General features: G+C 35.8%; 1 protein-coding gene across 4 annotated transcripts in view; it reads right to left on the bottom strand.

Annotated features, from left to right (window-relative positions):
• Window positions 1-22,128, bottom strand: part of FMN1 (formin 1) — a gene marked incomplete at its 5' end in the record, with an annotated part of 399,390 nt that overhangs the window by 144,203 nt on the left and 233,059 nt on the right. For all 4 annotated transcript variants that reach the window (XM_081291956.1, XM_081291955.1, XM_081291954.1 and 1 more), the window contains one exon: window positions 7,080-7,167. In XM_081291956.1, the coding sequence (XP_081148082.1) occupies window positions 7,080-7,167 (88 nt within the window). The remainder of the gene's footprint in view (window positions 1-7,079; window positions 7,168-22,128) is intronic.

Here is a 22,128-nt window from a genome sequence, read left to right on the forward strand (position 1 = left end):
GGAGCTGTTTAGAGGTGGAAAAAAATGACACTTACCTCATAGAACTCCTATAAACAAGGGGCACTTAGCTAATCTATTCCAAATTCTCAAAATCACTCAATCTCACAGAGCAAAAATCCTAATTCTCGCTTAAGTCTAGGCATGTACTATACCTGAAGGTGGCCATGGAGCCACTTTAGAGGTACAATTAAAATTGCTCATGGTTCAAACCTTAAAAAAGTGCACAGAGCACAGAATTCACAAAACTTCCTCTCCCCTATCCCCTCTGTTCTCTGAAGGCCAATGGAATGAGAAACGTTCGGTTTAAGCGGCTTCTGTTCTTCCATTAGTTCTGGTTCTTTTAAGCTGAAATTACATTCCAGGCAGATTGGATGGTCTCAGCCAGATGCCTGAAGGTAAAGTACAAAGAAATGCCACCCTCTGCTTGTTGGTCTCAGCTCTGCAAGTTAAGGAATGTATAATGGTTTAGAAAGAGGTGGGTGCAGTCCTGCTGCTCAGGTGTTTTAGAGAGGAAGAAAAAGTGGGGAAGAAAAAGGAAATGATAGAGCTACTATTTATGTTTATTTTATTAAAAAATTTAAACATATATATATATATTTAATGAGTTGATTGACACTGGCCCCTTCACTGAGTGACATGATGATGTCACTTAGAGAGTAACCTCCTTCATGTATGACATCCACTCTTCCTTTGTTTTTGACTTGAGGGGGAAATTAAAGTAAGTTTTTTGATCCTAAACTCTGCTTTCAGCCGAATTTCACAAAATAAATAAGCTGAAGTCAAGATTCCTGAAAAAAAAAAAACAACTATAGACTTATATCTATCAAAATAAGAAAATGATAGAATAGAAGATGGTGAGCGCAAGCTCTTTGTCAGACACAGAACAGAGTAAAAGTAAGGATGGTCACAGTAGATCTGCTAAGAAGTGGAGCTCTGTGAACATTAATTAAAAAAATTATCAAGAAGACTATCTAAAATGTGGGTTTAGATTCACAATTGTCAACAATGAGCCTTGTCCTAATTGTGTTAGGTTAATGAGAACCTGAAACCATCAAAATTAGCAAGGCATTTAAAAGTATTATTGATCTCATTTTAATTCAGATTTCCCTGTTTTAAAATGAGAATGTAAATTTTGTAATGCATTTATGTAACATACACATTTTAAAAAACATATCTTGAAAACCATGCTCTAAAACTTTTTACTGGTAGGGTACACTATAAAAAATTTTGGAAGTGAAATGCCTTTTGAGTAGTAACTTCTCTAGGCTAGAGTGAGATTTTCCTCAGGAAAGTCCTAAATAAATTGTGGTCAATTTCAGATGTCTGACCAAATCTATTATGTTTTAGACAGCTCCCATAAACCTGGACATAAGATTTTTAGATATTATTAAGGCCAAAGCAGATAAGGTCCAGAGGGCATTCTCAGATCTGGGTTTTGGTCTCATGAACATAAAATAACCAATCAGTATCCCTTTTTTTGTACTGAGATTCCTCAACCAAAAGATAGGTTATGATGCAGCTGAATGCTCAGGCTGAGACTCTGGACTGGTAGGAACTAAAGTAAAAAATGTTTTCTTTTGATGTTAGATTAAATATTATAAATACGAATTCTGAGTGTACGGGAAATTCCAGACGAATGCCAGGAGGTTTCTGGCACCTAGTGTGTGGCAATACATATGGAGGTTTATATCAAGAATAGTCAACAGCAATTTTCCATATCCCCTGGGACAGAATTAGAGGAAATCACTAATGTGGAATGAAAACACTCATTTTCAATCATGATAGGCAGTTGCTGTGTCCACAGATGACAAATGTTTTTAAATATAAGTCATCCCATCTAGCAGATGGAACACCAGCAGTCACTTATTCGGAATCTATCCAGGCTCTGTGGGCAGGATGGTCAGCCTCCTGGAACCATTCTCTCCAACAACCAAGGCTTTCCTTTGGTGATTCAGAGTTTTAGATTTCAGGCAGTATATGAGGATTTGGCTTTGTTCTGAAAGATGTCAAACATCTCTTTGGGTAGAGAGAACCAGGTAGAGGTTCCTCTTTGAGGTTTGTTTTATGTCTCACCTAGCCTTATCCACCTACTGCCATTAACATAATGATCTCTAGTTCTATTCATTAAACTGCTTTTGTTCTACATTTCTACTTTTTAAGTTTTGGTACCATTATGCACACTCTTGCTGAATCCAAAATCTAAGGGTGCTGGCTGAATTTCTTCTTCATCACTCTGTGCAGTACATTTCTATAGATGCAGTCTTAGTTCTGGCCTTTATCACTTATCATCTGAACAGTTGCAAACTCTTTCTAGCAGACTTATCCTCCTTTAATTTCATTTTTGTTTATTCATCCAACAGGCACTTAGATCAGCACCTGTATGATGCTGGAATCAAGTGCAAGGTGCTGGGGACATATAAAAAAGCAGTTTCCAGCTCGGAGCTAATGTTCTGGTAGTTGATGTAAATAAGAACATAAGCAGATACTTGAATACAATATTAAGTAGGGAGAAAGTGAGAGAATTAACTTAGGATGAGTTCTATTAGGAAGCAAGGATGTGAGAAGGCCTTTTTGAGGTGACATTTAAGCTGAAACCTACATTAAAGAAAAAGCTAGCTGTACAGAGCATTCCAGAGAGAGACAATGTGCTATGCATTCAAAGATACAAAAGGAGGGAAGAACTTGGCCTTTTCAAGGAATCAAAGATGATCACTGTGGCTAGCTAGAAGTGCAGTGAGCAGGAAGGCTAGAGGAGCAAAGGGAAGGAAGTTAGAGATACAGAGCACATAGGGCCTTCAAGGTCGGTCTCAGAGACACCACTGCACTCACAATCAGTCAGGACTGTTCCCCTTAAAGATCTTATCTCTGGCACTGATGCAATAAGGTCCAGACTTCATGTGATGACATTCTGGGCCCTTCCTGTTTTGGATGCTGCTTGTGTTTCCAGCCTTACCCCTGAAACAAACCACATTCTTATGCATTCTGTACATGTAAGTCGTGTCCCCCTTTGCAAGTCTTATTTCCTGTTTTTCCTCTAGGCGAAGAGCTCTGTCTCTGTGTGTAACAACTCATCCTCTAAGACTCATCTAAAGTTGTACGGGAAGAGTAAAGATATTTCTGTTATTTCATAGCCCACTCTACTGCAGTCTTGGCTGCTCATACATCCCTCCCACCATCGTGTGAGCTCTCCAAAATGTTATGCTTAAAATTTTAAATGTTGTTGAAATCATGGTGCCTGATAAGAGCTGGCATTTAATACATGCTAAAGACAGGCAGTTAGTTTTACCCAAATGCACCAGAATGGAATATGTGACGTTCTGATTCTACATAGACTAAGGCTTAGTCTATTAAAATAATCAAATTAAATTTAACAAATTTTGAATATATGGCTTTAATATATGGTGCATTAGACCAATTAGTTGTAAGCAATACTTAATCAGAGAACTTCCTAGAAAGCAAAAACAACATAACATAAAGGTACAAAAACTGGTTGTTATTTATTAACCACAAGAGCTTGCAAAATTTCACTTCCTGAATGTACACTGTAGACAGACCGCCCTAGTGGACCACACAGAGTAGTGCTCACCATACCAATAAGAAAAATCAGGTTGCTCTTTAAGAACTGGTCCAGTTTTCAGGAAAATGAATAAAACTAGAGACCATTATGTTAAGCAAAATAAGTCAAACTCAGAAGGTCAGGGTTGTATGTTTCTCTCATATGCAGAACCTAGAGAAGAAAAAGGAAAAGAAAGAGGGGGAAATCTCATGAAAATCAAAAGGAGATCAGTAGAGGAAAGAGTTCAAGGGACAGGAGGTAGGGAGAGAAGGGGGAAGTGCTGGGCAGTGATATTGGCTAAATTAAGTTGTTTTATTATGTGCATATCTGATATGTAACAACAAATACCACTGTTATGTACAATTTATAATGTGCCCATAAAAAAAGTGGAAGGGAAAAAAAAAGACCTGGACCAGTAAAAGCCAGATTATCGATCTCATCTATTTGTGGGAGGTACCTTTGTACTGAAATACTTAAAACTCTTATCAAGGTGACAAAGCTGTAATCCCAGCAAGACAAGATCGAAATGTCTAAATTGTTATTTAGAAAACTGGAATGCTTGAAGCTCTTCAGGATACCCGTAGGTACTTCTGCTCCTACAAACAGAATAATACTTTTTATAAGAATCAGGCATTTCCAAGAATCAGAACTGTTCCTTTCTACTCATGCCTTCCTGTCTCTTCTCATTGATCCCTCTGCTCATCCATTCAAAACACACTCACTGTGTGCTATGCACACGGTGGGATAGGGTGAAGGAGACTGCATTTTCGTGGGGAAAACATCAGGAAGAGATACAATGCCACACAGAGACAAGTGATGGAGAAAACATTGAGCAGATAAGATACTTTACTCATAACAAAGAAATATTCTCCTCCCTAAGTGAACAAACTAGGGTTCTGGTTTATATATCAGCTTCTTCTAAGTTTGGAAAATGTGAGTTAATGCCTCTGGTCTTTGTGCCCTGACAAAGATGAATATATGACCAGAAGGCTTAGGAATAAACCAGAGGCTTCTGAAGTATGGTCATTTCACCAAGGCTGATACACTGTAAGACTGCCTGGCTGCCAGCTGGCCGCCTCCAATCACATCTCCCCTCACATAAAAGTAAATGTTTCAGGCCAACCTCAGCACAGGGAGTCCTTCGACAGAATGACAACTCAAGACCAAGCACATTCCATTTATGACCAGACATGGATTCAGAATGAAATATAACTGACAAAGCCCAGACTCTTAGTGACCTCCACGTGCCAGTGTCAGTCAAGAGTTCATCTGGAATACATTGCTAAAGGAAAAAATGGAATGGAGATTATTTTTTAGAACTTAGGAGCCAACTCTGCAGTGGATACATAGGTGCCTGAGGCAGATGGAAGAGCTAAAATCATGCTCGCACTACTTAGACTTATGTGATGCCAGTTTGCATCTCCAATGCTGAAATAAAAGTTGGTTTTTGCTTCACAAAGGCATGTTCTTGCCCAAAGTAGAATCTTGGAAAGGTCTGGGTGAAATAATTTTTACTCAACTTATAATAAATATTGAGCCAATGAGGCTGGAATTCCATGGGAAGGTTTATGATCCTGAGCAGTGAACTACAGTACCATGGGGCTAGAATGACCCTTGTTCATGTGGCAAACTGTCATCCTGAAGCAGGACATGGCCAATAGGAACTGCATAAAGGCCATGGTGATGTTGCCATTATGAAAATTCATATCAACGTTGCTACACATGGTGGTGAAACCAAGCACATCTGGCGAGACATGTTGTTCACAAGACTCTCCCACCACACCTGCAAAATCCCTTTCTCATTGCAATGACTGCCTCAGAGAGTTACTTTCCCATCACAAGTCTACCAACTCCCCTGCAGAATTTTTTTTCCTTTCTTCCCTTTTTTTCTTTGTCCTAGCATCACATTCTCCTGATTTGAATACTTCTCCTAGAAGACCTAACTTTAGATCCTTCTAAAGTCACTGAAGAATCCTAGTGCCCCAAAGTCAAATCAATCTAATTACCACAATGTTTCCCAAGGTTTAATATTCATACTTATGTATTCAGTTCTACTGTTGAACTTAAATGTTAAAAACATTTCACGTATCCAAATACTTGCAACTGTCATTTACTTTGGATATCCATATTTCTAGCCTTTTGTGGAATTTTAAATCTTTTATAATACAGCAAAATTTTAAGCCCCTGAGAAAGCTACTTTAAAAGGAAAAGCAGCATGTGAAAGGATCTCAAGTGCCTCTTGGTTTAGGCCTGCAGGAGTGGCTGAGTCGCAGGGTACAAAGGAACGAGCAACACCAAGAAAAACCAAAGGGTGGGGTAGCTTCAGAGTGTTCCCACTGTTAAACCAACGCTCAGTTCCCACTGTTAAACCAACGCTCAGTTCTACTGAAGCCACCTTAGAGATTGTAGTCCACTCAGAAAAAATTATAAGTGACATGCCAAAATTAAGATTTACATTTAATTGATTACTAAGAAAAGGGAACATTGTTCTAATGAAAGATACAAATTTTTCAAAAGTATGATGGCTTTTGATTCCCTTTTCTAGAAATCCAGAAAAGTACACAAAACTAATTTTTTTCTTTTATAAATGTCTTTTATTTAAAACTGAGCCAAAGATAACCAAGTAGGGAAAAAGAACCACACTATCACCAACAACAAAGTGATTAAGAGACAATGATGTAACCACATGGTTGATAAAAGTATTTCTCTACAGATGTATTCAGCCAATGAGGAAGAAATGATTAAATTAGTACATTGTTATTTTGCAGACTTCTAAAGAAACAATCTGAGCAAAGATCATCATTGCCTACTAGTGTCATAGACAATATTATATACTTCTTGATGGAATATACAATAACATCTATGAAGTATTCTTCCACCACTCAGATTAAGCATCTAGATCAAATTAGCAGTATACAGAAAACACATTGGACAGAGAAACTTAACTGCACAGTAATGCAATCAGCAAAATAAAAAAAAAATGGAAATATCTACAGGACAAATAACCTTCTGTCTTCAATGAATGCATTACAAAGGAAAAAAATACAAAAAGAAGATGGGGAGGAGAAAACTTCAGATTAAAAGAAAGTTGAGAGACACATCAATGGCAATGTAGAACATCTGTTTGGATCCTCATCCAAAATAACTGTAAACGAATGGGTGAATTAACGAGTATAGGAACAACCAGGGAAACTACAACCACAGATGTGAGGACACTAAGAAACTGTTATTGTTCTTTTGAAAGGCATCATATGTTTATTTTTGAAAAAGTCTCCTTATCTTTTATGGCTAGTACAAATATTTTTAGTAGATGAATTATAAAATATCTGAGATTTGCTTCATAATAATCCAGTTGGTGGTAGGGAGGGTGCTGGAGACAGAAACAAAAGTGAGGTGATGGATATGTAGCTGGGCATTGGATGCATGAATTCATTATGACATTTTAACTTTGTGTATGTTCAAAATTCTATGATAAATGTTTTAAAAATCTAAAAGTTGTAAAAAAATGATGGAAAAGACTTACCCTGCTGAATATCCTTCATTTCTAAATGTAAACTAGATATCAAGATTCCCACGGTTTGAGATCGTTTTCCATCCAATAACTTGATGATCTGGAATTTTAAAAGAAAAAAAAAAGAATACAAGCTCAAATGACTATAAAAATCTTTTAGGAAGCACAAAAAGAGGCAGTAAGGATGAGCTAAACGGACTACAGACACTACTCTAAATGATACTTGATTGGAAAGCAGCTTAACTGAACTTGCAGATGTTTTACAAAATAAAGGGGAAAATGCTGTGGAGAATTCAACCAGTCCAATGCAAACACTAAAAATCTTAAGAATATTTTACTCTGATCTTTTAACTCAAATATTTTTTAACTAAGTTGTAACAGAAACATGATGTGCAATGCTACACCCAGATTTTTCACTTATCAATGGGATATTGTCACATTGCTGCCTAAGTCCCTAATCTTTGCAATGATTCTCTTTGCTAAAGAGCTTAGGGGAAAGAACATTCCCATCTTGTGACAGCTGCCCATCAGCAATGTGGTCTCGAGGAATCTAACTTCATCCTGAGCTTACACTTACTGCATTTAGCTTATACACTGATTTTAGATATTAAATGATTTAACATATACAAAGTGCCTAACATATTTGCTGATCTATATTTACTATGTAAATAAAGTTTCCCTATTTCAGGAAGTTAGGTTGCTTCCTATTGTACAATCATTAGCATAAACAATTGTAATATTTTATTCGTGAAGTTTTAATTTTAAATTATTTCACATTATTTTTATCATAATATGTCTATCAAAACTTTTACAATCTTTTTAAAAACTGCAAGTACTTCATCGCCAATTACTTCAACATTTATGAATAGCCCCTAGAGAAGTCTAGATAGTTTTTTCTAAGCCAAATAAGACAAATCAGCTCCTACTAATATATAACACAGTGACTACTAAGGGGGGAAATGATCTTTTCCCTAATGTAGGAGGGCTGGGAAAATCAATGTGAAACATACACAAAACATCACCAAATCTTCTAAGTGTTTTTAATGTACTCTTCTGGGTAAAATACAAACTAAACAGCTATCTTTCCCTTTCCAACTAGGTGTTTAAAAATTACAAAATATAGTGAAAACAGGACTAAACAACAGCAATATCTACCTCATATTTTTTAGTATGTTAGTCTAGTTGTTTGGTGGTTGAACAAGGGTAACAAGAGTTTGTTACAATCAAGATTACCTAATAGCCTAATTCTCTACCTACCTATCAATTTATTCTCAATTATTTCCAGCCCTTTGTCTTCCCTTTTTCTACTTAGAATGGCTATTTTTATATAAATATTAGGTATAAAATATAGTAAATACTAAACTTTAATCAAGATAAAAGAAAAATCTGATTTTTAATCATTTCGACATTAGTCTTAGATAAAGATTTCTGGAGGATACAGAATTTCAGGAGTTTCAAGAAGGATATAAAGAAGATAATTAGTACTTTTATAATTTTTCACATAAAAGCAAACACAAAAGAAGTAGTAACAAAGCATAATCAAATATCTTTAAAAATGTAGTTTCTTGGAGAGCCCAAATTTAAAGCCAACTGATTTTTAAAAGTCCAATACAAAATTAAGAAAATCCAAATAGGTTATAAATATTGAGCCATGTATTCATTTAAAAAATATTTGCTGTGTATATGTTGTGCTTCTGGGACTATTTAGGACTCTGGGGATGCAGAGGTGAGTGAGATAGATTAAGACACTGCCCTCAAGAAGTATGTAGCTTGGAAATTCTGAAATTCACTGTGGTGAAATTGCTATTGTCTATCAAATCACAAATAAATTAATTGCCTAAACTACCAAGATAGCAAATTCAAAAGAAGATAGGCTTTGGGAAATTGACTAGATGTGTGCTTAAGTGTCCAGGACAGTGACTGATACAACAATGGCATACACATTAATGCCCAGAAGATAGGCACGGGAAATATAAGCAAATGTTCATTAGAACTCTGGAATTTTTTCACCTTGCAAGTCTGAAACTATATCTATTGAAGAGCAACTTCCCAATTTTCCCTTCCTCCAGCCCTTGGCAACCACCATTCTATTTTCTATTTCTATAAGTTTAACTACTATAACTATCTCATATAATGTCATCATGAATTATTTGTCCATCTGTGATTAGATTATTTTCACTTGGCATAATGTACCGAAGGTTGACTCTCATTGTTGTAAATGACAGATTTCCTTTTTTCATGGTTGGATAATATTTTATTGCATGTATACACCACATTTTCTTTATCCATTTATCCCTTGATAGGCATTTCACTTTAGTTTTATTTTTTTTCAAATCTTGTTACTGTGTTTAATGCTACAATGAACAGGGAAATACAAATATCTTTAAGATTCTGATTCCAGTTCTTTAAAGTAATCAGGAGAGGGACTGAAGAATCATATGGTAGTTTCATTTAAAAATTCTTAAGGAAACTCCATACTGTGTCCAGTAGCAGCAACACCATTTTATATTCCCATTGACTATCCACAAGGATCTCCAATTTCTCCACATCCTCATCAAAACTTTATATTTTCTGGTTATTTTTTTTTGTAGGCACCATGCTATTAGGTATGGGAAGCTATCTCACTGTGGCGTTGCAATGCATTTCCCCTGATGATTAGTGATGTTGGGCATCTTTTCATATACCTAATGTCTATCTGTATGTATTCTTTGAAGAAATGTCTACTCAATTTGAGAAATTAACTAGATGTATGCTTAAGTGTCCAAGACAGTGATTGATACAACCATGGCATACACATCAACGTCCAGGAGGCAGGCACAGGAATTCAATTTATGACAAGATTGTAATTGGGTCACAGAGGTTTCTTGAGCCCATTTTAATTGTTTTTAAATGGAATTTTAGGAGTCCTTCCCATAATTGGACATTAATCCCTTATCAGATATACAGCTTGCAAATACTTTCTCCCAGTTTGTAGGCTGCCTTTTCACTCTGCTAATTGTTTCCTCTACTGTACACCTCCTTCATTTGAAGTTGTCCCACTTGTCTATTTTTGGTTTTCCTTGCCTGTGCTTTTGGTGTTGTACCAGGAAATAATTTTCAAGATCAATTTTGTGAAAGTTTTCCTTTATGTTTTCTTCTAGGAGTTTTTAGTTTAAGTTTTTAATCTATTGAGTTGCTTTTTGTGCATGTTGTGTCTAATTTCATTCTTTTGCAAATTATCTTCTTCCCATTGTTTTAGCACTTTTGTCAAAAACCATGTGAGCACACATGCATGGGTTTATTTCTTTGTTCTCTATTGTTTTCTGTTTGTCTATAATGTCTGCCTTTATGCAATGTCATTACTATTTTGATTACTCTAGCTTTATAATACATTTTTTAGTCAAGAAATATGAGGCATCCATGTTTGTTCTTTTTTGAGGTTGTTTCTGCTGTTTGGAGTATTTTTTGGTTCCAGATGAACTGTAGGACTTTGTTTTTTTTTTTTTTTTTCCTTTTTCTTTTTTTGAACAACTCCCACTGGGATTTTGAGAGGAAGTGCATTGAATCTGTAGATCCCTTGAGGAATTTGGATGTTTGGACTACATTTAAGGCTTCCAATCCATACCATGAGACATTGTCTTTCCATTTATTTGTGTCTCCCTCAATTTCTTGCAACAATGTCTTGTAGCTTTCAGTGTATGAGTCTTTCACCTTCTTAAGTTTATTGCCAAGTATTTTATTCTTCTTGATGATATTTTAAATGGAATGTTCTTTGGGGGGTTGTTTTTTGGTGTACAAAAACAACTAATTTTTATACATTGATTTTGAAGATTGCAAGTCTAAATTTATTAGTTCTCAGGGTTTTTTTATCCTTAAAGATTTCTACACATATGATCATGTCATCTGTATAAAGAGATATTTTATTTCTTCTTTTTCACTTTGGTTGTCTTTTATTTAATTTTTTGGTCTAACAGCATTAGCTAGGTTTTCCAGTATTATGTTCAATAGAGGTGTTGAGAGTGGGCAACCTTATGTTATTTTTGATCTCACTGAAAATGTTTTCAGCAATGAGTACAATGTCAGCTTTGAGTTTTTGATACATGGGCTTTATTATGCTGAGATAATTTTTCTTCTACTCCTAGTTTGATGAGTGATTTTTTTATTATGAAGTGGTCTTTGAGTCTGTCAAGGGTTTTTTTCTGAATCTATTTAGATGATTGTATGATTTTTTTTATCTTTTGTTCTGTTAATGGGATGTAATACACTGATGGATGTTCAAATATTGAACCATCCGTGCATCCCAGGGATAAATCCCACTTGCTCATAGTGTCTGATCCTTTTAACATCCTCTTAAACATGGTTTGCTAGTATTTTGTTGGGTAAGTTTACATCTATATTAATCAGGGATAATGGTCTATAGTGTTCTATATAGTGTCTTTGGCTGTGGTATCAGGTAATGTTGACTTCATACAATGAATCTGTTCCATCTTTTTCAGTATTTTTAGAAGAAAAAACTTTGCTTCTTTAAATGTTTGATAGATTTCTTCACTGAAAACATATGCTCCTGGGCTTTTCTCTATCAGGAGATTTTTTAAAATATATTTGATTCAATCCTCTTACTAGTTCTGACTCTGTTTAGATTTTGCATTTCTTCATGATTTGATCTTGGTGGGCTGTATGTTTCTAGGAATTGATCCTGGTCTTCTGGGTTAAATTTTTTTTTTTTTTTTGCATATAACTGCTCATACTAGTTTCTCAAAATTCCCATTTATGTGGCAGAAATCAGTTGTAATATCTAGTCCTTGGTCCAGCTAAAGATTTCCCAATTTTTATTATCTTTTTAAAAAAACACTAACTCTTAAGCCAGGCACAGTGACACATGCCTGTAATCCCAGCTGCTCAGGAGGCTGAGACAGGAGGAACCCAATTTTGAGGCCAGCTTCAGCAACTTAGTGAGGCCCTAAACAACTTACACAAGACCTGATCTCAAAATAAAAACATAAAAAGGGATGGGGGATGTAGCTCAGTGGGGTAAAGTGCCCCTGGGTTCAATTCCCAGTACCAAAAATTAAAACTCTTTAGTTTTGTTGATTTTTTCCCCCTATTTCCTATTTTGTTTACTTCTGCTCTAATCTTCATTATTTCATTGTCCTGTACTCTGGGCTGGCTTTGCTCTTCTAGCTTCATCATGTGTACAGTTAAAGTTGAGATCTTTTTTGATGTAAGTGCTCACCCCTATAAACTTCCTCTTAGTACTGTTTTTGCTGTATACATTTTGGTATATTGTGCTTTTTGCTTTTATTTGTCTGAAGCTATTCTCCAGTTTTTCTTTAGATTCCTTCTTTCACCCACTGGTTGTTCAGGAGTGTGTTGTTTAACTTCTACGTACTTGTGAATTTTCCATTGTTCCTTTTGCTATTATTGCTAGTTTCATTCCATTGTGGTTGGAAAAGATGCTTGTTATGATTTCCATCTTCTTAAATTTGTTAAGACTTGTTTCGTGACCTAATGTTCTTTCTATCCTGGAGAATGTTCCACGTGCTCTTGAGAATAATTCTATCCCTGTTGGGTGGAATGTACTTCACAGTCATCCCTTGGTATCCACAGGGGATTGGGTCCAGGACCCATGGTGGACACAAAAATACATTGATGCTCAGGTCCCTTTTATAAAATAATGTAGTATTTGCACATAACCCACAAACATCAGCCTGCATATTTCAAATTATCTCTAGATTACCTACAGTGTGCAGTGCAAAGTAAATGGAGCATAAGTACTTGTTATACAGTATTGCCTTGGGAATAATGACAAGAAAAATGTCATATTCAGTATAAACACAACTATCATAGGCCTAAGTACACAGTATATGAATAAGAGGCAAAGAATGCTTCCATAATGAGTGTTGAAGAGAACCTGAGGATCTGTAAATTGGTGGAAGGTTACAGTAGAGTATGCCTATGCATTACTTCATTAGCAAGGATTTGGCGCAATGCTCATTGGTTGGCCCATTCAAGTTTTGCTTTGTGGAACTTTCTGGAATTATTTATTTTAGATATTTTTCTATCTACAGATGTTTGAGTCTGTGGATAACAGAATCTGTAAATATAGGGGGCTGAACGTATATATCTGTTAAATCTATTTGGTCTATAGTGTTGTTCAAGTCCTCTGTTTCCTTATTGTTTTGTGTCTTGTTCTATCAATGTTTGGAAGTGGTACTGAAATCTATGACTGTATTGTTTTTTTCTCCCTTCAGCTCTACAGTTCTATCAAAGCTTGCTTTATATACTTAGCTCTGATATTGGTTTAATATATATATTATATATTATTTTCCTGGTGGATAATCATTTTGTCATTATATAATATCCTTCTTTGTCCTTTTCAACAGTTTTTGTCTTAAAGTATACTTTGCATGAAATAATTATGACTGCCTTGCACTTTTTTTGCTTTTACTCCTTAATTTAGCTAAGGGTTTGTCAATTTTGATGATCTTAAAAAAACACAATTGTTAGAATATCTTTTTCCATTATTTTTTACTTTCAGCCTATGTATGTTCTTAAACATGAGTCTCTTACAAGAGACCTTGTAGATAGCATACTGATTTTTATTTTTAATCATTCAGCCACTTTTTTGGGTATTGGGGATTGAACCTATAGAGTCACTCTATTACTGAGCTATATGAATAGTTCTTATTAGTTTTTATTTTTGAAGGAGGCTTTCACCAAGTTGCCAAGGCTAGCCTTGAACTGTGACCCTCCAGTTTCCCAAGCATCTGGGATCACAGGTATAACCACAATGCCTGGCCCACTCTGTCTTTTGCTTGAGAAGTTTTTCCTTCTACATATAAAGTAATTACTGATGGGGAATGACTTATTATTGCCAGTTTGTTAATTTTCTGTCTGTTCTGTAGCTTTTTAGTGACTCTTTTCCTCTCTTCCTCTCCTCTTTTCTTATAGTTACACACTTTGATTCCTTTTTCATTTTGTGTACCTTTTCTGGGCATTTTCTATGCGATTATCATGGGACTTATACAAAACATCTTATTTTTTACAATATATATAAAACAATCTATTTTAAACTGCTAACTTCAATCACATACAAAAATTCTACTTTACTTCTCTACTACCTTGAACTTTGTTATTGAAGTCATATATTATAACTTTATATACTGCTCATCTTAGAGTTACACTTATTCTTATCTTTTAAATTTCATACCAGTTAAGTGATTTACTTGCCACCATTACAGTATCCTCTATTTGTCAATATATTTACCTTTATCACTAAACTTTGTACTTTCATATGTCTTTTTGTAACTGGGTAGTGTCTCATTGTTTCAACTGAGAAAAAACTAACTTTATCACTTTTTGTAAGGCAGGCCAAGTCAAGTGGAGATAAACTCACAACTTTTGCTTATCTCAAATTCTCTATTTCTTCTTCATTTTTGAAGGACAATTTTTATTGAAAATAGTATTCTTGCTTGGCAGTTTTCTTCTAATACTTTGAATATATTATCCTTCTGGTCTATAAATTTCTGCTAAGAAATTCACTGACAGTCCTGTGCAAATGCCCTTATATGTAATAAGTTAATTTTTTCTCTTGCTGTGTTCAAAATTCTTTTTCTTTTGACAATTTGATAATAATGTATATTGGTATGATTTTCTTTGGGTTCTCCTTGTTGGGGCCCATTGGGCTTTCTGAAACTGTATGTCTACTTCCTCTTCCAAAATGGGAAGTTTGGGGCCATTTTATTTCTTTCAATATACACTTTGCCCTTCTATACCTTATCTTCACAGTGTTTATTGACCTGCTTGCTGATATCCTATAAGATCCCAAGATTTACTTCCCTCTTCCTTTTTCTCTTTGCTCAACTAGCCGGGTAATTTAAAATGAACAATCTTTCAATTCTTTGATTCCTGCTTTTATTTGATCAAGACTGATGCTTAACCTTTCTAGTGAATTTGTCAATCCAGTGGCTGCATTTCATAACTTTCAAAATTAATTTTATTCTTTTGAAACATTCCTCTTTGTGAATACTTACATTTGTTTATGTATCATTTTCTGGATCTTATTGAGCATCTTTATGACATTTCCTTTGAATCAACATATTCACATATGTCTGTGTCCAAAGAGTTGGTTTCTAATATTTATATTGTTCCTTTATTTTTTTGGAATTAAGCATGTAGTGCTTTTTTGGACACATGACTATACATATTAGGGGTACAGTATAAGTTAATACATGTATATAGTGTGTAGTGATAATATCAGGATAATTAACATTTCCTTCTCAAACAGTGTTATGGGCCTGCCACTGCTGCCCCATCTCTGAACACAGCAGCCTCCCTCTTGGGACACCAGCCAGGGCCTGGAAACCCAATATCAAGATGTCTTCAGTATGCTGCTGCAGCCACCATCTCAGGATGTAGCGGTCTCCATTTAGGGACACTGGCCAGGGCCTGGAAGTCCATAGGTGCCTGAAGATTTGGTGACACCTAGCTCTTCCTGCTAAGTGTGCTAATAGACACCATCTTGCTGCACAGCCAGGAGAGAGCTGGGCTCTTCTCAGCTCCAAAAGTCCTGAAGTGGGATGGATGGGGCTGGCTATAATAGGTCAGAGGCTGGAAGAGGGAGTAAGGACACCTTGTTCTCGATTCACCCAGCCAGCTGGTCCAGCACCCAGTGGGTTCCCAGGGCCCACTCAGGCCAGCACTCACTAGTCTCCAGCACCAGCCCAGTGACCAACTCCCTACCCAGTCCTGTGGATGCAACAGGTCTGGCATCAGTCTGGCAACCAACAGGGCCCTCTGGCTCCCCAATCCCCAGTCTCCCAACCCCTCACTAGGCACCAACCCAGCGAGTGCTCACAGCTACATATCCGGTCTATACTCTCAGCACTTAGTCCTGATTCCCCATATATAGAACAGCTCTCTGAGACTGGTGCACAGAACCCAGCACTCAGCCCTCATGACTGCCTTGCAGAAAAGTGCCTGACCTCTTAATAGAAGCTGGTTGGTTCAAGGCTATATATTATTTGCATTAGGTGCTGTTAATATTGATCTCCCCCCTAAGGGTGAAGTACTGGAAAACTTCAGGGGCAGTATAAGTCTATGGGGTAAAAACTATACTACCTAAGAACCACACTGCTATATAGGAAGAAAACCAACAACATGAAAAAACAAGGAAACAAAGCACCCCAAACAAACCACAATGCTCCAATAATAGAATCCATTGACAATACTATAGAAAATACTTAAGATGAGGAGTTAAGAATGTACATAGTTAAAATGTTTCATTACATAAAGGATGATGTAAGGAATGAAAACAGAGATAAATTTCAGGAGATGAAATATCACTTCAATAAAGAGATAGAGGTTATTAAAAAAAATCAAGCAGAAATACCCAAAATGAAGGAATCAATAAAACGAATTAAAAATAAAAGTTCAATGGAAAGTATCACTAACAGACTAGACCACATGGAAGACAGAATCTCAGGCAACTAAGACAAAAATATATAATCTTGAAAATAAATTTGACCACACAGAGAAGATGGTAATAAAGTATGAACAGAACTTTCAAGAATTATGGGACAAAATGAAAAGACCAAATTTAAGATTTATCGGGATATAGGAAGGTGCAGAGATACAGACAAAAGGAATGCATAAACTTTTCAATGAAATAATATCAAAAAATTCTCCAAACTTGAAGAATGAAATGGAAAATCAAATACAAGAGGTTTACAGAATCCCAAATGTACAAAATTACAACAGACCCACACCAAGGCACACTATAATGAAAATGCCTAGCATACAGAATAAGGATAGAATTTTGAAGGCTGAGAGAGAAAAGTATCAGATTACATTTAGGGGGAAACTAATTCAGACCTCAGTTGATTTCTCAACTCACACCCTCAAAGCTATGAGGTCCTGGAATAACAAATACTAAGGTCTGCAAGAAAATGGATGCCAACCAAAAACTTTATATCCAGCAAATTAAGCTTCAGATTTGAAGATGAAATAAAAATCTTCCATGATAAACAAAAGTTAAAAGAATCCACAACCAGAAAGCCTTCGCCATAAACATTCTCAGCAAAATATTCCATGAGGAGGAAATTAAAAAAAAAAAAGTGAAAACCAGCAAAGGGAGGATCTTCACAAAAGGAAAAGACAATCAAAGGAGAAACTAAGTCAAATTCAAAAACAGAAATAAACCAAAATAAACAGGAATATAAATCATATCTCAATAAAAACTTTGAATGTTAATGGCCTAAACTCATCAACCAAAAGACATAGACAGGCAGATTGGATTAAAAACAAGACCCAATTTGTTGATTGGGTTATTTGTTTTCTTATTGTTTAATTTTTTGAGTTATTTGTATACTCTGGATATTAGTGTGAGGAGTAAAAATTTGTTCTCAGGATGTAGGCTTCCTATTTACCTCTCTTATTGTTTCTCTTGCTGAGAAAAAACTTTTCAGTTTAAGAAAGTCCCATTTGTTGATTCTTGCTATTAACTCTTGTGCTATGGGTGTCCTATTAAGGAATTTGGAGCCCGACCCCACAATATGTAGGTCGGAGCCAACTTTTTCTTCTATCAGACGCAGAGTCTCTAATTTGATATCTAGCTCCTTGATCCACTTTGAGTTAACTTTTGTGCATGGCGAGAGGAGGGGATTCAGTTTCATTTTGTTGCATATGGATTTCCAGTTTTCCCAGCACCATTTGGAGGACATACAATTAATCAACAAGTACATGAAAAAATGCTCACCATCTCTAGCAGTCAGAGAAATGCAAATCAAAACCACCCTAAGATACCATCTCACTCCAGTAAGATTGGCAGCCATTATGAAGTCAAACAACAACAAGTGCTGGTGAGGATGTGGGGAAAAGGGTACTCTTGCACATTGCTGGTGGGGCTGCAAACTGGTGCGGCCAATTTGGAAAGCAGTATGGAGATTCCTGAGAAAGCTGGGAATGGAACCACCATTCGACCCAGCTATTGCCCTTCTCGGACTATTCCCTGAAGACCTTAAAAGAGCGTACTACAGGGATACTGCCACATCGATGTTCATAGCAGCACAATTCACAATTGCTAGACTGTGGAACCAACCCAGATGCCCTTCAATAGATGAATGGATAAAGAAATGTGGCATTTATACACCATGGAATATTACACAGCACTAAAAAATGACAAAATCATGGAATTTGCAGGGAAATGGATGGCACTAGAGCAGATTATGCTTAGTGAAGCTAGCCAATCCCTAAAAAACAAATACCAAATGTCTTCTTTGATATAATGAGAACAACTAAGAACAGAGCAGGGAGGAAGAGCAGGAAGAAAAGATCAACATCAAACAGATACATTAGGTGGGAGGGAAAGGGAGAGAAAAGGGAAATTGCATGGTAATGGAGGGAGACCCTCATTGTTATACAAAATTACACATAAGAAGTTGTGAGGGGAATGGGAAAATAATCAAGGAGAGAAATGAATTACAGTAGATGGGGTAGAGAGAGAAGATGGGAGGGGAGGGGAGGGGGGATAGTAGAGGATAGGAAAGGTAGCAGAATACAACAGTTACTAATAGGGCATTATGTAAAAATGTGGATGTGTAACCGATGTGATTCTGCAATCTGTATTTGGGGTAAAAATGGGAGTTCATATCCAACTTGAATCTAATGTGTGAAATATGATATGTCAAGAGCTTTGTAAAGTGTTGAACAACCAATTAAAAAAAAAAAACAAGACCCAACAATATGCTGTCTCCAAGAGACTCATCTCATAGGCAAAGACATCCACAAACTGAAGGTGAAAGGAAGAGAAAAAAACATACCACTCACATGGATCACGAAAACAAGCAAGGGTTTCTATTCTCATATCAGATAAAGTAGACTTCAAGCCAAAGTTAGTCAGAAGAGACAAATAAGGAGATTTCACACTGCTCAAGGGAAGTATACAGCAATAATAAAACAATTGCAAATTTAATTTTTTAAAATTTTTAATATGTATACATTTTAGTTGTAGATGGACTGAATGCCATTCATTCATTCATTCATTTTTATGTGGTACCGAGGATCAAACCCAGTGCCTTTCATGTGCTAGGCAAGCACTTGAACACTGAGCCACAACCCCAGTCCACAAATGTAAATATTTATGCCCCAAACAATGGAACATCTATGTACATTAAACAAACCCTTCTCAATTTCAAGAATCAAATAGACCACAATACAATAACTTCAACACACCCCTCTCAATACTGGATAGATCTTTCAAACATAAACTACACAAAGAAACTATAAATTTAAATAATACAGTCAATAATTTGGACTTAACGGATATATATAGAATATTTCATCCATCAACAAACGAATACACTTTCTTCTCTATTTTAGAGAAGGAGCACATGGCTCCTTCTCTAAAATATACCATATCTTATGTCACAAAGCAACTCAGCAAATACAAAAAAAAGAGATACTATCCTGTGTGCTGTGAGATCATAATGGAATGAAATCAGAAATCAGTGATAAAATAAAAATAGAAGTTACTCCAACATCTGGAGGCTAAAAATATGCTATTGGATGACTAATGGATAGCAGAAGAAATCAGGGATGAAACAAAAAATTCTTAAGAGGTAAATGAGAACACTGATACAATATATCAAAGTCTCTGGGACACTATGAAGGCAGTGCTAAGAGGAAAGTTCATTGCACTGAGATCATTCATTAAAAGGATAGAAAGTTAATGAATAAATGACCTAATATTAAACCTCAAAACCCTAGAAAAAGAAGAACAAATCAACCTAAAAAGCAGTAAAAGAAAGGAAATAATTAAAATCAGAGCTGAAATCAATGAAACTGAAGTAAAAGAAACAATTAAAAAAAGTGACAAAACAACAAGTTGGTTCTTTGAAAAATAAATAAAATTGATAAACCCTAAGCCACACTAATGAAGAGAGAGAGAAAACTCAAATTACTAAAATCCATGATGAAAAAGGAAATATCACAATGAACACTACTGAAATACAGAATTAGAAAGTATTTTGAAAATTTATACTCCAATAAAACAGAAAAATCTCAACAAATTTCTAGAGACATATGATCTGCCCAAACTGAATCAGGAGGCCCTACATAATTTAAACAGATCAGTTTCAAGCAGTGAAATAGAAGATGCCATCAAAAGCCTACCAACCAAGAAAAGCCCAGGACCAGATAGATTCTCAGTTGAGTTCTACAAGACTTCAAAAGAGAATTAACACCAGCACTCCTCAAATTTTTCCATGAAACAGAAAATGGGGGAACTCTTCCAAACTCATTCTATGAGGCTGATACCAACACCAGACAAAGACAAAAGAAAACCTCATACAAATATCCCTGATGAGCACAGACACAAAAATTTTTGATAAAATTCTGGCAAATCACATACAAAAATATATTAACAAGATAGTACACCATAATCAAGTAAGGGCTCATCCCAGAGATGTAAGGTTGGTTCAACATATGGAAATCAATAAATGTAATCCATCACATCAAAGTCTTAAAGACAAGAATCACATGAACATCTCAATAGGTGCCGAAAAAGCATTTGACAAAATACGGCACTCCTTCATGTTCAAAACACTAGATAAACTAGGGATAGCAGGAATATTCCTCACCACTGTAAAAGCTACCTATGCTAAGCCCAAGGCTGACATCATTCTAAATGGAGAACAATTCAAAGCATTCCTTCTAAAAACTGGAACAAGACAAGTATGCCCTCTATCATAAATTGTATTCAACACAGTCCTGAAAACTCTAGCCAGAGCAATATATAGATGAAAGAAATCAAAGGAATACAAACAGGAAAAGAAAAACTCAACTATCATTATTTTTTGTTGTTGTTTTGTGGTTTCTTTTTTGTTTTGTTTTGTTTTTTTGTTTTGGGTACTGGGGATCAAACCCAGGGGCACTCAACCACTGAGCCACATTCCAGCCTGTTTTTGTGTTTTATTTAGATATAGGGTCTCACAGAGTTGCCTAGGGCATGGCCAAGTTGCTGATGCTGGCTTTGAACTCGCAATCCTCCAGCCTCAGCCTCCCAAGCCACTGGGATTATAGGAGTGCACCACTGGGCCTGGCTTCAAATTATCACTATTTGCCAACAACATGATTCTATATTTAAAAGATCAAAAAAATTCCACCAGAAAACTTCTAAAACTAATAAATGTATTCAGCAAACTAGCAGGATATAAAATCAGTACCCATAAATCAAACATATTCCTATACATCAGTGATGAATCCACACACACACACACACACACACACACACAAATAGGAAAACTGCCCCATTCCCAATACCTCAAAAACAAAACAAAACAAAACAAAAAGACCTGGGGAATCAATCTAACAAAAGAAGTGAAAGACCTCTACAAAAGACTACACAACACTAAAGAAAGAAATTGAGAATACCTTAAGAGATGGAAAGATCTCCCATGCTCTTGGATAGGCAGAATTAATATTTTCAAAATGGCCATATTACCAAAAGCATTATACACATTCAGTGCAATTCCTATTAAAATCCTAATGACATTCTTCATAGAAATAGAAAAAGCAGAGGCTGGGATTGTAGCTCAGTGGTTGAGCAGTTGCCTCACATGCATGAGGCACTGGGTTCGATCCTCAGCACCACATAAAAATAAACAAACAAACAAACAAATAAATAAAATAAAGATATTGTGTCCATCTATATCTAAAATTTTTTTTAAAAAATAGAAAAAGTAGTAATAAAATTGATTTGAAAAATTAAGAAGCCCAGAATAGCCAAATCCTTTGCAAGAGGCCCAGAATAGCCAAATCCTTGCAATCCTTAGCAAGAAAGGTCAAACAGGAGGCATCACAATACCAGACTTTCAACTATACTACAGAGCCATAGTGACAGAGCAGCATGGTAAAGCTACCAAAACAGACACATAAACCAATGGTACAGAATAAAAGATACAGAGACAAATCCATATAAATACAGTTAACTCATACTAGGCAAAGGCACCATAAATATACATTGGAGAAAAGATAGCCTCTTCAATAATGGTGCTGGGAAAATGGGAAATCCATACGTAGTAGA

This window comes from Spermophilus citellus (assembly GCF_964194105.1).
Source record: "Spermophilus citellus genome assembly, chromosome: 4".
NCBI lineage: Eukaryota > Metazoa > Chordata > Mammalia > Rodentia > Sciuridae > Spermophilus > Spermophilus citellus.